Below are 17,994 nucleotides of genomic sequence, written 5' to 3' on the forward strand. Positions count from 1 at the left end.
TGATGAAGTTTCCAGCTCAGTACCAGGTTGATTTCTCCATAGTTTATGTCTCAAATATATAGTGTCTTCAGCAAAAGAAGATAGCCAATAGCATTGGCAAGCACCTGTAATGTTTGCTGGTCTGTGGTACCTCTCCAGCTAACAGTTTCAAAAGTGCTGACCCATTCCTGATCAAAGGCTTAGTATTTGTTGGCCTGCCGTGTCTAGTAAAGTCTTCTTGCCCCCATCTACTCATTCATGTTCATACTGTTCATTCACTATAGCCAGGGAATGGTAACAATATAGGTGTCCATCAGTTGATGAATAGATAGTAAAACTGCCATACATTTATACAATTGAGTATTATTCAGCTGTTAAGAAAAATGAAAATATGAAATTCCCAGGTAAATGGGTGGATATGGAAACAGTTATTCTCAGTGAGTACCAAACCCAGAAAGACAGATGTTGCATGTTTTCTCATTTGTTGATGTTAGCTTTGGATCTTCAAATATATGTGTGTTCCATTTGGAATTTCCATGGAAACCAGGAAGGGTTAGTAAGGGGGTCTAGGGATGAGGACTTTCAAGATAGGACTCTTCAGTGGTATAAAGGGTTCCAGTGAGCATAGTGGTTCATGAAGGGTCTAATGGGGTAGGTCATGGAAGGTAGAGGATAGGAGGAAATTCACAGACGTATTACCAGAAGTAGAAACCCTTTTAAGTACCTCACAAGGTAACCTATCTACTACTAAGTTCCCTAAGATATACACACACATGTATAAAAAGAGTTTAAATGAGTTACTTTTATCTTTAAATAAAATATTTTTTACTTTTTGAGATTTTTATAAACTACAGCATAATTTCATCATATTCACCACTCCCCTAATCTTGCACATAACTTCTTCTCCCGACTTCATGTCTGTCTCTGTCTGTCTGTAACCCACTGAGACCAATTTGTGCTGCCCTTACACGTATGTACGTAAAGCCATCCCTTAGCGCATGGTTAACCTCCCAGGGGCCACATCCTTATAGAAAACTGATTTCGCCTCACTTCTAGCAGCCATCATTGGTTAGTTAGTAGCTTCTTACCTAGTTCTGGTTTTCTAACCCCAGAGCATTATACAGAGATCTTACCTGCTGGAAAATGTTGTCCTTTGCACTTTTGAGAATTTGTGATTTTCAAGATAATTTTGTGACACTTCCCTGTGTTATAAATTTATAACTAACATTATAATTCATGAATTATGAAATCCCCTAAAAACAAACTTTATCTAGTGTATTTTAAGTTGAAAATTTCCAACTTTTGTTGACTAACTTAGGAAATAAATATGAGTTTAAATGCTATATTACTCTGTTTGGGTCCTGAATGTTTATGTGAACTCATATGGTACTGCAGAGACATGTAATGCATCTCGGTTAAAGGAAAGAGGGATTAATTAGCACTAGAATTCTTGTCTATAATTTATAAGAATCATTATAGTTTTGGCAGCAGAAGATGGTTTTCTTCTCTGTTCCTTTCCTTTCATGTTTGGATCAAACCCAGTGCCTCAAGCATGCTGATTATGTGCTGTTCCACTGAGCTATATCCAGCAGAGGATGGCCCCTGCAGAGAGAAGGGAGCGATCACCAAATCGTCTTAGCCCATACTTCTTTTTTGTTTTTGGTCAGTCTTCATATGTGATGGTAGATAGTTTAGACTTTGTTCATAGTGCTCTACTCCGCCGTGGCCACCGGTAGAGGCTAGTTCGTCGGGGGCAAACAGTGAATGAGGACTGGATCTCCTGTAGCCAGGACCCATCTTTCCCTTCTTTCCCAGATACTCAAGGTGATAAAGCTAATGGCTAGGATGACAAGCAGTTAAGGGCATTTGTTGCTTTCAGAGGATCCAGGTTTGGTTCCCAGTACTCTCAGCTCATACCCATCTGTAACTCCAGTTCCAAGGAATCCAGTGCCTTCTGACCTCTGTGGGAACCAGCACACATGTGACACATGCATTCATGCAGGAGAAAAATCTCATACACATAATTAAATCTAATAAAATAAATATGCTTATGGTCGTATTGTCTTGTAGGGACAGAGACTTTTCTTTCCACAGGGGGAAGCTTTTACTAGCTTTGTTTCTGCTCCTAGATCTAATAATTATCATTGGGAGGGTTTAATATATTTTTTTTTACCAACTTCCAGATACATGCACATACATAAGACTTATTCTTGTATCAAGCTGGTTGATATTTAAGTTTTTTTCAAATATAAGACAGTATTCATGCTAATGAGACAAGTGATTGATAGCTGGTGACTTTTAAAGTGTTTTAGAATTAGAGAACCAGACTAGAGGTATAATTTCTGGTGAGAATCCCACCCCCCTGAGATTTATTACCTTTAAAGTACTTTACATATGTTACTTCCATGACTTCCTGTGATAATTATGTAAAACCTGTCTCCATCTTGGATCAGGGAAAACTGAAATTACTGTCAGAGAGTTGATTTTAGTCTTTTCCATGGTACTGGTATGCTTTCTGCCAAATTCACATATGTGTCTTTATTCTGGGAAAAAAAAACCCTCTAGTTTATATACTTGTTTTCTTGTCACATTTTATCAGAAAAAGTAATGTGAATGGCCTGCCTCAGTCAGGGACAATAGGTGCATGTGTATCTGTGTGGCACATGCATTTTTAAGTATTTATGGGGTGTAAGAATGTAATGGTAGCTCTGAATAGTAACAGTTACTGTGTGTTTTAACCCAAGATTTCATTCCCATATAAATGAGCTCTGTGAGATTATTATGCCAAAAATACCAATATTTGTCTTTCACTCAATTTATCTACACTTCATAAAAATCTTTAAATATTACTTCATTATCTTAAAATTTGCTTTGCAGTATATGAAGTCTATGGAATTCCTCTTAGATATTTATGAAGTAGCTCAGACTTTTGCAGGTGTTGTAGACTCTTAGGAATATAGAGCTTAATTTAGAACAGACTCCTCTTTTCTGCATTTTTCATTTTAAAAATCAGATTACAGCAAATCCATCTGTGCGATCCAGCTACACTGACATTGGTTTTTAAATCTCTCTGTGGTGTTTTGGTTAGGCAGAGAAGTTCTCTTAGTTTATAGTATATGATCCTAATAGTCATGCAAGGACAGCTACTGCAGATAATACTCTGGGTTGTTGTATTCATGTCATGCTTCCCCTGTAAAATTATTATCCTGTAAAATATTTAAGCAAGATCAGCACTGTAGTTTATTCAAAACAAAAAATACAACAAAAATGCAAACAACTAATAAAATACTCTTATAAAATAGATTTTAAGACTTGAGAGTTTAGCTGTGTAGTAGAATATTGCCTTATGATGAGAAAATCAGCAATCTTCTGTCCTAGGGGATTAAGAGAAATTTTAAGAACTCTTACCAGTCTGCATATATATGTGCACATTCCAGAATGCATGATCATGAATGCGTATGTGCACACATACACACACAAACAGATACACAGGCTAAGTGTGGGTATGATGCATATGTTAATTATCTAGATTCTACCATACATGGTACAACATATATTTGTGTTAAAATATCATGCTGTATACTATAAATATGTTTTTGTCACCTTTAAAAAGATGAAAAGAGACTGCACTCAAATCTTTGAGAGTGCAATAGTAACTAGCTTATTTATTGGAAGTTGTCTTTAGCAAGCTGACAAAGCCATACCTTATGCTGTACCTGGTTGAGAATTAAGAAAGTATGCATAGGTTTCCAACTGACACAAAGTCCTGCTGTATATCTCTCAAAAAATAGCTTTGCTGCCGGGCGGTGGTGGCACATGCTTTAACCCAGTACTCAGGAGGCAGAGGCTGACAGATCCCTGAATTCGAGGCCAGCCTGGTCTACAAGAACTGGTTCCAGGCCAGGCTCCAAAGCTACAGAGAAACCCTGTCTCAAAAAATCAAAACAAACAAAGTAAATAGTATTGCCAAGGTAATCTCAAAAGGAGGATTCTTTCTTGATTTTATGTCAACTGAACTGTTAAAGAAGATTAAGTCTATTCTTTTGTGTAAGAGTTGTTTATCTTAAAAAATAACTAAAAGCACTTATGTCAGATTAGCACTTGAGTACACTTGGTAGTGTGCCTGTGGTAGCATGTAAGTGGTGATATGCTGCCAGCTGGGGAATCAGGACAGATTACACATCGTATTGTAGTAGCATCTTAGTCTCAGCTGCTTAGGTTTCCCCTTCACCAATCTTGTGCCTGTATATTTTAGTTCAGCATTTGAGAGCCTATGGGATGCTGTCAGACCTTGCTTTTCAAAGGGGCTGTGGACCAGCATCAGTGTTACCTATAAGATTGTCAGACTTGGTCTTGGCTAGTTCCTGGGTTACTTCATAGGAATCTTCACTTAAACAGATTCTCTTAGTGATTTCTATGTGGATTAAAGCTGAAGAAGCCCTGCTATAGAACACAAAAGACTTGTAATTTGGATACTTTTGTTACAAAGTTAAAGAATTTAGAAATGATTAGTAAGAACATTAAATACTTTCACCTTAAAAGCTCCCTTTTTGGTTTGGCTGATGATAGCCCCCATGGAATGCTACCAGGCCTTGTTTGTCAAGTGCATTTTGCTGTATTTCTGTACTTTGATTCTTAATCTTACCCAGCAAAAAAGATAAATGATGTGAAGAAGCAAAACTATTGCTGTTAAATCTACTTACTGGCAGCGTCTGGCATCACATAAGATCAGCTCCTCAGAAAAGGAGTAAGACTTGCTCAGACACTGGTGTGCACAGACTGTATCATCACCACTGGGCTTTTATGCACACAGGGAATCCAGATAGACTTAAAACATGGTAGGTGCCGAGTGAACTAGATGCCCTACTCAGGGAGTTGATAGTCAACCCGGAATTGTTCTTGAAGATTGTGATCCTGCCCGTGAGTAGAACTATAGTGTTTTGGGATGTGCCCATGTAGTTCCACTTGCTACCCTTCCTTCAAACTACATGTTTGATTAAAAATGTTAAACTTACTTCATCCCCATGAACCTTTTCTTCCAATGTCCGAACTCTTGGTCATTGTTTCGTTATACTGTAGGGTGTTAGGACTCTGAATAAGAAGTAGAAACATGTAACTGTTTCCTGTTATTACATTCAAAGAAAAATTTTGTGACACGCTCTACCTCTACACTTCAATTTAGTTTAGAGAAGAAAGCTTTTGTTTGAGCTCTGCTTCTGATATTTGAAAGTTCCCTTCAACTCCCTGGCTGAGATGACTGCAGGCGCTCATGACCTTTTCTGATGCCTTTGTGTCTCTTCACCTCTCAGTGCACTGCCGGGACAAATGAAGCATTGCAGGTAGTCTGAGTATAAAGTCTGGGTAGCTAGCTACTCTTGTGAACCTGGGGATGTCCTTGGTTCTTTCATTCATGTCAGGGCTTTGTATACAGTTTGACAACCTTGCCCTAGGCTAAGAATACTACTACTATGACTGTTCTTGGCCTAACGATGTACACTAACCTCCCTTTTTAATATGTGGTAAGGAAATTTTCTCCTTGTCGCCTTTAATTCTGTTCTTATCTAGTAGTTTGTCCTTTGTCATGGATGACCGGAGACAGTTGCTGTTAACGAATACATTTTAGATGTCTTAAACATGGGACTAGTGAGAAGGCCCAGGACACAAAGATGCCTTCTAATAACACACAGTTTTCTGTCACCAGTTGCCAAGCTTATTAATAATAGCAAAGAAGGGACTGTGTCGTAAGGTTTCTCTTAAGCAAGGGGTTGATGGGAAAACGATCGTGTCTTGAACTCCAAGATGGCGAATGCAATTTTCTTCCCTTTCTGAATGCATTATCCACTCCTGGAAGTCTGCGCATAATATACTTTAAAACCTGAATGGTAGCATTTATTGTTCCTTTAGATCACAGGTCTTTTCACCCACATTCTCAGTCACTTATTTAATTTCTGAGATTAAGAAAAAAGTGATAAAATAATAAAGAAATGGATTATAACTGTTGCACTTCAGGATTAATTCAGATTTTTTTTCTGTTATGATTTCACCAGGCCTGCTGTGCACTGTGCCCGCTGTGCAGTTATGTCTAGGTGTCTTCCGCCAGCGGACACTCATGTCTCTTTTGTTCCACAGGAAAATGACTCAGGCACCTTGGACACAGTGGGTGCTGTGGTAGTCGATCATGAAGGGAATGTTGCTGCTGCTGTCTCCAGTGGAGGCTTGGCCTTGAAACATCCAGGGAGAGTTGGGCAGGTATGGATCTGTGGGTTAATAATTCTGCTTTTCAAAATGAAATCTTGTCTAAGAACAAACATTCAAGTACCAGGGATTTTTTTTTCTTAGAAAAAATAAAAATCCTTGTTCTTGAACATTTACTTTTTATAGATCAAAATAAAAAATTCTTTAAGTTTTATTTTTTTTTTTAAAGAGCCACCTCATGGTGACGGGGCTCTTGTTGACCTTTATGACCAGTGACCCCGACCTCCCTGCTCTCAGCACCCTGGGAGGCACTGGCCTTTGTTTGTAGTAGACATTTAATAATCGTATATTGATTTGTATCTTCCTTAGTGAATATGACTGTAGGAGCCAGCACTCCCTGACTGTATTGCCATTGCTTTTGAAATGAGAACATGGTTTTAAAGTAAAGCGTTTTTACTCCCTTCATTCAAGTCACAGTGACCTTTTGACATTCTCTGTGTCTCCTCTGACTTTAGACATTTTACAGACTAGCTAGGATTTTTGGTCACCCTGTATCACAGGCAAGTATTTGGCAAATGAAGAAATTCTAATTCTTAGCCTGAGTTCTATTGCAGGGTTTTTTCTCAGCCTTCCTTTTCCACCTCCAGTCTTTCATTCTGTTTTGAAAATGAAATCTAAGAGTTAATTTGATATACCACGGGTGCTGGGCATTATGACCTGACTTTGCACATTTCTTATGATCTTAGTAAATGTTTATGAATCAAAATGTTTATGAAGCACTCTCCTGTAACTTTTTAAAGAGGTTATGAGGATTTTATTTAAAACTCAGTATTTCGATCTTGTCTTATATGTGAAATGAAGGCCATTGTGTTATATGAGCCAAATTCCTTTCATCCAAATGCTGTCAGATGCCTTCCTGAAGGGATGGAAAACGTTGAGAAATGATGAGGTTCTACAGGTACCCAGAGAAGATCACAACACTAGAAAGTGCCTATAAATATACCTTTGCATCCGCCAGTCTGTGGAGAACTAAGTGATGAGTTTAAGACAATCAGAGGAGTGCTGCAGGGATGCGTTCTCTCAACACTGCTCTTTAGTATATTCCTGGAATTAACCCTGGTGGATGAGGAGATAGGTGGCGTGTGAATCAGTAATTTGCATTTTGGCAATGATACAGCACTACTTGATGAAAGTCCAAGTGATCTGCAGGCCATGGTAAGTGGAGTGGTGGAAGCAAGTGAAAACTTGGTGTGACAGTTAACATCGAGTGGCTGAGATTCATTTTCCACCACAAATGGGACTTCTGTGAAATTTATACTTTGATTTGCTCCACTTGGCTTGTTTAAAAATATGCTATTGTGAGAGCTAAAAAGTCATCAGAACATGTGGAGGAGAGGAGTCAGTGTGCTTAGAGGAAAACTCCATTGCTTACTTGTATGAAGTTACTGGGTCCAGGAGACATCATGAACCTGGAGAGAGGAAGTATCAAATGAGAGGTAAAGAAAACTGTGAAGCACAAAAGCGTGTCCTTTCAAAGGCTAGGTCAAAACATACAGAAACGAGATACATCTCAATATATTGTAAATGCTCAAATGAATGATTTTTGAAAACTGGCATACTCGCTGTAGCTATTTAATAGGAATACAGATTGTAAAATTTAATTTGAACTAGAGTTTACTTGTTTCAGTGTGTAACCATTAAAGTTTATAGCAGGGATATGAGAAAGGAATTAATAAACTTTACTATAAAATAGTTGCCAAGGTCTGAAGATGAAATGCTATAGTGCTGAACAAGTTCTAGAATGTTGACACAACACATTTAAATTGCACTCTCTACTTCCTTGAACTATCACTGTCATTAGTTAAACACTGGCAGTGTTCAACATATGCGTTCATTCACATGGTTCCTTGACAACAATAGGAAGTGTGTGCTTTTATTATTCTTTGCTGTTTTGTGGCCTGAGGTATTGAACTCAGGTCCTGTGCTTGCAAGGCAAGCACTCAGCTATACTCTTTGCAATAACTTTTTTCTTCTTTAGTTGTCTAGGCTGACCTTAAACTTGCTGTGTCCCTGGTTTGCCTTACACTTGTGATCCTCCTGCCTGAACTGCCAAACTGCTGGGATTATAGCTCTTCCACAACAATCGCTTGCTACATTATTATGCTCATTTTATAGAAAACAATAGTCCTGACACAGTTAAGTAATATATTATTTATATAAACTATTTTTATTATATATAACACCTTTAATATAATTTTACTTCCAACATGGGAAGCTTCTAAACACTTTTTAAAGTTTTGCATTTTACTTACAGAGATGAATAATAGAGGCTCAAATTCTTTATTGTTATTGTATTTTTGTTACTCTTTCATCCTGTTTTCAGAAGGTTAAGAAAAGTAAGACAGCTCGAGGCCGTGCAATTAAGAGTAGATATTATACAAGAAATTTTCTTAAAGAGAAGAAAAAAAAGGGTGAGCAATACTGTGTACCCTTTCTTAGGAAGGTGTCTTCCCCTGGCTTTCTGAGAGGTGTCCCCCCCCCCAGGGTTTTGTATACATATGGTCAGGATAATAGTGGGGGATAGGCATGGGAAAATGCCCAGAGTTCTCAGTGAAGGATAGTGGGTCCTGAGGTCTTTACAGTATCTTTTATTTTGCCTGACTTGACTATGCCACAGGAGGGCTAGTTGGATGGCTTATCATACACACTTGGTGACTTTATTATGAAATCAATTCTCAAAGGTTTCCTGTTGTCACATTGACCCAGAAGTGCTTGGAGGAAAACAAAACAAAAAAAAACATTGTTCTTTTTTTTTTTTTTGCATAGTGTTTTCAAAAATGAGAAAAAATTTTTTGCCCTATGCGTTGTTGGTTTTAGTTTGGGAAGTTTTTTTTTTTTTTTTTTTTTTTTTTTTCTGGAGATGAGATACCTGTAACCCAGGCTGGCCCCAAACTCAGTATGTAGCCTAATTTGAATCTAACTGAATTGCTAATCTTGTTGCCTTTACCGATTAGTGCTGTGATAACTGTGCATCTTCACACTGAGAGGCGGGTAGTTGGAAATGGCACCTGTTGTTCACATGCATAAAGATTTCATTCTGATAGTCCCCGGATTACTTCTGAAAGAAGATGGTTAGGGGAAAGCTTTGTTTTTAATGAAAAGAGGACCGAATACCTGCTGTAACTCTTTCATGGCGCTTTAGAAAGGAACTAGGTTGTTTCCAGAGAGTAGAACCAGCAGCACTATAAGTGGAAGTTCTAATAAACATCCTTGACCACACAATGAAGAACTTTGTAGCAGTTAGAAGAGCTTGCTAGGATAGCATGTTCCTATAAGGCAGTGAGCTCTTATAACAGAAGCAGATGGTTGCTTGGTGGAGATTCCTGCTGGGTAGAATATTGGAGCAATTGAGTTCTAAGGATATTTAAAAGACTGGAATGTCGCAAAAACCAGAAATTTTATCTGGGTACTCTGTTCTCCACCTTAGCCTGTCAGCTGAGTGAGCCTCTAGAAGTCGCAGTACAGTGTGGGGGAGGGTATCTTTGTCAATAGTGGTGAGTACTCCATGTGTTATAAGTTCTAGAAATCAACAAGGTTATTAAATCTTTTTGTATTGTTTTCATTTTTTTTTTGTTTGTTTGAGACAGGGCTATTTATCCCTTTCTGGAACTTTGTGTGTGAGACTGGGTTGGACCTGAGCTCTCCCTGCCTCTGCCTTTTGAGTTCTGGGCTTAAAGGCATTAGCTTCCACACCTAGTTGTATTACGTTTTTTAAAAATTTAATCCTTTTATTGTTAGCCTTTGGTATGATTTCTTTGGATCACTCTACCAAAGCTTATATTGGTTACTAACTGACAATCACCTGTACCAGTTTTTCATTATTAATAGTGGTATAAAGCATTTACCTTATTTGCCCTAATATTAATAAACACCCAGGAGTCAGAAATTGAGATGAACACTTGATAAATTCAAAGAACAGTGAAGGAAAGATTGACTGACCCTAGTCTCAATCAATGTTTCCCAGATCCAAAAGCTCGAGAATCTTTTCCGAGTCCCTTCTTCTCTTCTCCATGTCTCTCTATCTTCCTCTGAGTTGGCCAGAAAACACTATGGTCCATTCTAGCCAGCTGAACTCCGCCTTCTGAACCAAGGTCCACCTCCATTGGTGGAGAACACCAACTAGTCCCCCACAGCGGTGCTATTATAATGAACTTACTCAGTAGCATGCCTCATACTTCCCTACAATAATAAGAGTTTTTAAATTCTGCTTCTGTAAAGGACAAGAAAAGTTATTAGTTATGATTCTCCTCTCAAAGGCAGAAATGTCATTATAGATGCTAGGAACTTTGGTAATTTGAATTTAATTGCCCCATAACGACACAAAGGGAGTGGATTTATTAGGAGATGTGGCCTAGTTGAAGTAGGTAAGGTCTTGGAGAAAGTGTCACTGTAGGGGCAGACTTTGAGGACTTTTTTGCCCAAACTTCCCTCAGTATAAAACGGAGTCTACTTCCTGTTGACTCTGATCAAGGTGTAGCCAGCACCGTGTCTGCCTGCATGCCACCATGTCACAGCATGAAATGATACTGAATTGGACCTCTGAAACTAAGCGAGCCACCACAATGAAATGTTTTCCTTTGTAAGAGTTGCCATGGTCCTAATGTCTCTTCTCAGCGATAGAAACCTTAACTAAGACAGATAAATGTAGACATTCAGGATAGGATTATTGGAAAGAAGATAGGAATGATTGTCATAACCTTTTGTAAGATCACAGTGGTTTATCACGTTGTTGTTGGTTTTGGAAATAGAAATCTGCTTCACTCCCTAGTGAAGTGGCGAACTTAACATGTCTTTCATCTAGCGGTGTCCTGCTTTCATCTAGAGGTGTGCTGGTCCCTTTGGTGCAAAGGTCTTTGCAGTTGCTGCTGAGCCCCGAGGGAGGCAGTGAGATTGCCTGCAACAGAAGCATCCAGAGGCTGGGAACAGCTCTAAGGCCTGGGCAGTGGTGCCCACCCCCAGGGCTTAATCAGATGCTGCGTCAGGTGCTCCAGAAACCTGAGTTTTTTGCCCATAAATTCCTCAGAAATTCAGCATTTCTCTAGTTTAAGAACACTTATTTTTAAAACTTTTCCCTATTTTATTGAAAATAGATTTTTTTCTCACATAATATATCCTGATTGTGGTTCTCCCCCTACTCCTTCCAGTGTCTCCTCACCTTCCTTCCCCTTTCTCTCTCTCATTAGAAAACAAATAGGCTTCTAAGGGAAAATAAAATAAAACAAAAACGTATGCACTGAAATTGAACAAAACAGAAGCAAGAGAGACCACGAGAAGGTAAAAGAAACACGTGTTCACACATCTAGGAATCATATAAAACACTAAACTAAAAGCTATTTTATAGATGCAGGGGACCTGGTGCAGACCTGTGCAGGCCCTGTGTCTGCTGTTTTAGTCTCTGCGAGTTTGTGTGAGCCTTGATGATGCTGTTTTAGAGGGCCTTGTTCTCCTGGTGTCCTCCATCCCCTCTGAGTCCTACACTGTTTTCTGCCTTCTCTTCTGCAAGGTTCCCTGAGCTTCAAGGGGAAGGGGTGTGATGTGGCTACCCGATTTAGAACCGAGTTGACAATCCTTATTTTAAGGTGCCATGTTGGTTTCAAGAGCCAACAGAGCGACTGGCCGGCAAACTGTGGAAGGAAAGGGTTTTAGGAGTAGGAAGCATTACTGAGGGCACTAATACAACTTTCTCGTGCTGTTCTCCAAGAACTTCTACATTGTTAGAGCAGTAGAGCACATTTGCTAGTATTCTGCATTTGTATGTGTGTTACATGTGTACATGCAAGTCTACATTTGCGGATATATGTATAAGCATGCACGTGTGGGTCTAGACGGAAATTGATGTTGAATGCTTTCCTTAACTGTTCTCCACTTTATTTACTGAGGCATAGTCTCTCCTTGAACTTGGAGCTTCCTGATTCTGGCTGGTCAAGTTGGCCAGCTTGCCCCAGGGATCCCATTTTTCTGCCTCTCTAATTCTGGTATTACAGGTGACTGTCATGCCTGCCTGACTTTCTGTGTAGGTTTGGTGATCCATATTCTGGTCCTTTTGGTTACATGACAGCTTTACACATCGAGCCATGTCTCAGGCCCTACTGATTTTTTTAATGACATATAATATCTACACATATTTTTGAGACAAAATACTGATTTATGTACATGCTGATTTATTAATGTTATTAGCTACTGGGGGAAGCATAATGAAGGGGAGAGGGAAAAATTAATAAAAGATAGAGTTAGGTAGGAAGAATAAGTTCTGGTGTCCTTGTCATAGCAGACTGAGAGTATAGGTAACAGTAATACATTGCATATCTAGAAATAGATACAGCCTTGAGAGTTTGAAAACCATTGTTTGTATAGCTCTTATGCAAAATCTTATAAATTTATGCTGTTATGAACTATTTTTTAGTGTTTTATCTTTGTGTGCATGTTTGTGCTCAAGAAAACAACTCCTGGTTGGGATCTTCAGTCCTCCCCTTGTTTTCAGTCTACCCTGTTTTGTTGAGGTATCCCCACCTCTTCATTTTTAATTAGCATACAGAGTAATAGATTTCATTATGATACTTTATTCTTGATTTGCTTTGTTTATTTTGTTTATTTTTAATGAGTTTTATTTGATAGATATGACTTTCATGTTGAAAACTGAAAATTATGTATAATATTCAGTAAGTATTATATGAGTCTATTTTCTGTTTTCCTAGGCTGCTCTTTATGGATGTGGCTGCTGGGCTGAAAATACTGGAGCTCATAACCCCTACTCCACAGCTGTGAGTACCTCAGGTATTTGCTGCTTTTATGGCCATTTTTCATAGCTACAATCCTGTCAGTCATTTAATAACTAAAATCAATATTTAAGGAAAACATTTATAAGAGTGTTGATGCATGAAATACATCATTAATATTTGGGTGGTTTTAAAGATTGTTTAGTTTCCTATTATAAGAGCTTTGCAAACTTTAACTGTAAAACTCTTATATTAACTATAATTTTAATTCTATTTTATTATCTAGTGACCCATGATAGTTACAGTCACAACATCTCGAGTGATATCAAAACAGTGAGGAATTTAAAAAATTATCATGTAGTCTCTTGAGTAAAATATTGACGTGAAACTCACATAATGTACTTCAAAATGTATAGCCTACATTTCCTCAAACTATCCTTTTAATAAAATACAGAACCTTTTTCGTGTGTATAATAAGAAAGTGTATGATTTAGTAATGATTGAAATTGAATGAACATGTGCAATGTGGTATGTGTGAGAGCAAGAGCTTGAGCATGCACATGTATGTGTGTCAATGTGTCCTTGTGCCGTAGGGATGGGAAATAAGGGGGGGGGAATTTAATGGGTGAAGTAATACTCTGTTTCTAGAGTTTTATAATATCGATACCACATATACTTGAAGCCTTTTCTCTTTATGTGGTGATGCTACTGGTGGACAAGGTCAGTGCTGGTTCACTCCTTCCCTCAAGCTACAGTTCTGTTCTGTTTCCAAACAGTCCCAGGATTTACACATCTGTGCAGCACAGATGTTTTTCTTTCCTTTCTTCACTTCTTCAGTTGTTTTTTGTTGTCTAGTACAGTAGCTTTCCTATGCTTCTGTTTCCTCATCCTGTGTCTACTGTAATGCACAGTGCATTAGTTAATTGTCACATGCTGTTTGAACTCACTGACATGCTGTTTCTGTCGGTTGGGCTGAGCTTTTCCCCACTTCAGATGCAAGTGTGTTTACCTTAGAGTGTCCTCCAAGATCCCTTGACCTGGAATAGGCTGGTCTCCTAGACCCGTGAGAATGGTAAAACAGCCTGAAAGTAAGATACTGAGAAGACAAACAGTAAATTGTTAGAGTAAAAATAAAAGCCCGTGTCCTTGAACAAGTACATTCTCAAAATAAGAGATCAACTCCAGCTTAGCCTATGTTGTTGAAGACCCAGGAGGTGCTCTGCCTGAGATCTTCACCCACACATGCTCCAGCTGACACCTGCCATGTAGACCGATTTGTCTTTGGTCTCCAGCTCACAAAAAAACGACATGGAGACTTATTATTAATTGTGAAAACTTGGCCTTAGCTTAGGCTTGTTCCTAAATAGTTCTTATAACTTAAATTAACCTGTATCTTTTAACTATTTTTTTTTTTTTAATGTGGCTTGGTTGCCTTGGCTCTGAACTCCACATCCTGCTTCCTCTTCACCTGGCTGGCGACTCTGCCTTCCTTCCTCTTCTAGTCCTCTCTGTCCTGAGAAGTCCTGCCCAGCCTCTTCCTGCCTAGCTGTTGACCATTCATCTCATTATTAAAACGGTCACAGTGACAGACACATCTTCACACAGCGTAAAAGAATATTCCGCAACACTGCCCACTGACTGTTACGGCTTCCCCCACTTTCCCCAGTCGGTTTCTGCTGGATGCCCAGCTGCCTGGTCAGGTGCTCCACCGTCTTTCTGCTGCTTGTCATCATCTTCCGGTTTGTTTGTTTTGTTTTTGTGTTTTGTTTTTGTCTTTCATGTTTGCAGCACAGTTAACAATCTCAGTTCTTCAAAACAGAAAACATGAACATTTTCTGTGCAAAGCGTCTGTAATACAGACACTGCCCATTGTAGCGTAGAGCCTGGTGCTCCCTTGTTGTCTATAATACAGACACTGCCCATTGTAGCGTAGAGCCTGGTGCTCCCTCGTTGTCTATAATACAGACACTGCCCATTGTAGCGTAGAGCCTGGTGCTCCCTCGTTGTCTATAATACAGACACTGCCCATTGTAGCATAGAGCCTGGTGCTCCCTCGTTGTTTATAATACAGACACTGCCCATTGTAGCATAGAGCCTGGTGCTCCCTCGTGTTTTTTTTTTTTTCTCTTCTCTGACGTGCTTCATCTCAGTTACCTTCATAGGATTTTCTTCCTTTTGAAAATAGTTATGGGGTTGGGTTCTCTTCATTTCTCTGTATGCTTTTTCTTGCTGATCTCCTGTCTTTGCTATCTTCCGGGTTTTAACTGTTTTCTCTTTGCCAGTTAACTTTTATACCTGAGCCAGCTCTGGGCTTTCTCTGAAAGTTCACATACATTCTTTCTATTTTCCTGTTGAGTAGTCCCCTGTGAGTTTTATGTACGTAATTTTTCTTATGACAACCTTTCTCCAATGGTTTTCTTCTTAAAAATGTTTCAAAATTACATTAATATTATTGTGTGGATTGGGACTATATCTGTGTGCCACAGTACATGTGTGGAGATCACAGGGCAACCTATAGAAGTCAGTTTTCTCATCCCACTATAGGGTCCTAGGGATCACACTCTGTTTTACAGGCTTAGCCACCAGTGTCTTCACCTGCTGAGTCATCTCACTGACCCTGTCAGCTGTTTTCTTGCCTTCACTACCCTCTTCTTTTAGATAATAAATATTGGCACTATTCTAATATTTGTGGCTTCTTATCAGTTTTACTGACCTGTCTGTTTTTTCAGACTTTTGTGTTCTAACCTGCCATATGTGGCCTCCATCTGACCTATCTCCTTTCTTTGTATCAGAAGAAAAATATAATTGTGAGTCATGAGACTATTTTGATATACAAATCAATAATGAATCAAAAGCATCCCAATATAATTGTAAAAATACTTTTTGTATTTAATTTTGAATGGATAAACAAAAATAGTAATGCATTCATTTTTAATTTAATCTTGATGACACATAAAAGTTTTGCCGTACAGTGTTAAAAAATAGCTAATATGTGTAGTCCTGAGTCTTTAGAAAATTATGTGAACAATGAAAGTATGAAAAAATGCTTCATTTGTATTTTCCCACATAACTGTCAATATCATATATTGTGTTTGCTTTGGTTTTAGCAAATGTCTTCATTGAGTTAGTTAATTGTTTGGTGTTATCCCCTGAGAGTCTGCCTAACTGTGTCACTTTGTGAAAGAGATTCAATCCCTTTGGGATTGCCTATTCACCAACAAAACTCAGTTTTTAAAAAACTGATGGTTTGGAAATTAGAATAAGAAAATACTTTATTAATTTGATCTTTTTTAAGTAGAATGTAATGGCAAGTAAAGCTAGAATTGCACTGTTAAGGTCTTTACAAGCTCCCATTTCTTCTGTATTCATTGCTTTGTCTCTCCTGTACCAGTTGTTTCTAGTTCATGGTACCCAGAATTGCATTTGAATGTGGATATGAGGCATGTCATGTTGTATAGTGAAAAGGTCAAATGCCAGAGCTGGAGAATGATAGAGCAGATCCTCTGTTCCTCATTTCTGTAGGATTGGGTTTACTTCCTTCTTGTTTTTCCTGGGACTGTTGTTGTGAGGTTGGTGGTGGAAACACATGGTAGCGTTGGGGTGTTCAAGTCATAGGAAAGGTGGAACACAGCATTTTGCAATTGTTTGTAACAAAAAAAAAGGACTTGTGCCTTGGGCTGTTGTAGAAAATCCAGAGACCTGGCCATGATTTGGTGTATATAATGTGGAAGGTGATACTGGAAAAGGAGAGAAAAGACAGTTATGGTCAGGATACGCTCTCCCAAGGCCAGATAGGCAGTTTGGTCATTAGCCTGAGGACTAAACTTCAGCTTCTTGTTCTCATCATTGGGTGGGGCGGAATGAGTAGGGGTGTGTATGTGAGAGGAACTGCTCTTGCAAACTCTGACACATGTTCTGGAACCATGGGACCTTGCAGCACTAGGGAAGGAACAGAGCAGTAACCTTGCTTATGTTCAAACTTGGTAGTTGTAGATAACATAGCAGGGATAACCGGCCATTGCTGTAAGTGTGGAGTCAGTTGCCATAGGGAGGTCTTCATCTTTCACTACTTATGTTCCAATGACTATATATCACATCTTTTATAAAATGCACAATATTTGATACTATTAATGGAAACACAAATATTGTCAATAGAAGAATGATAAAACATTTTCACTTCACTTAACACATGACTGTTACTTTATGAGAAAGTAAGGAACTGGGGATGTTACTTCAGTCATATGTGTTTGCTTCATTGGTAATAAACCCACTTGCCATGCTGTGCCTAACATTTACAATCATTTTAAATTTCATTCTTATATCTTTATCCTTTGAACACAATGTAAACAGCAAGCAAAATGAACACACCTAGGTTTCATGTGGCTCATAACACACAGACATCAAATGAGAACAGCTTGCATTGAGAACCAATGAGAGCTCTCTCACTACCATAGGTTATAGGACAGTGTGATAGGGTAGCTACTGTCTAACATTCCTCTCATTTCTGCTGCCCCCTTCTTTTGAGACCAAGTATTGGTGCCCAAAGCTGGTTTTAAATGTTGATCTGCTGCCTCTACTCTTGAGTGCTAAAGATCACAGATGTGAGCTCTTGTGTCTAATCAAAATTCTTTTTTTTTTTAACTTTGAACCTCTTTTATCCTTTTTAATAGTACATAGTGTTTCATAGCATGGTTCCTTCCTGTGGACATTCAACTTATTTTCAGAGTCTCATTTCCAATAATAATGCAGTGAACCCTCTGTACTGCCACTTCATACATGTTGATTTGACAATTTTGCTTATAGAAATCTTTGCATGCATGTAAGAATTTTTTAAATATGTAAAAGGAATATTTTAGAATTGGTGAATTATTAAAAGTTTTTATTATTGTCATTTTTAAAAGTGAAAATAAGCAACTTGTAACTTTGAAGTAGCAGGGCAGGCTTATGAGGAAAGGAAGGCTGAGGGTATATTGACATCTCTTGATTGCCTGCCATGCAGCTGTATACATGGTGAGAAACTAACAATAAAGAAAGAAATGAGCAT

At 38.5% G+C, this 17,994-nt stretch overlaps 1 protein-coding gene across 5 annotated transcripts in view; it reads left to right on the plus strand.

Moving 5' to 3' along the window:
* Positions 1 to 17,994, plus strand: part of Tasp1 (taspase 1) — a 234,580-nt gene that overhangs the window by 104,899 nt on the left and 111,687 nt on the right. For 4 of the 5 annotated variants that reach the window (XM_048455440.3, XM_048455441.3, XM_048455442.3 and 1 more), the window contains 2 exons: positions 6,109 to 6,228; positions 12,930 to 13,008. In XM_048455440.3, the coding sequence (XP_048311397.3) occupies positions 6,109 to 6,228; positions 12,930 to 13,008 (199 nt within the window). The remainder of the gene's footprint in view (positions 1 to 6,108; positions 6,229 to 12,929; positions 13,009 to 17,994) is intronic. The other variant, XR_007236041.3, reaches the window with a different exon arrangement.

This window comes from Myodes glareolus, chromosome 10 (assembly GCF_982192425.1).
Source record: "Myodes glareolus chromosome 10, mMyoGla1.1, whole genome shotgun sequence".
In the NCBI taxonomy this organism is placed as follows: domain Eukaryota; kingdom Metazoa; phylum Chordata; class Mammalia; order Rodentia; family Cricetidae; genus Myodes; species Myodes glareolus.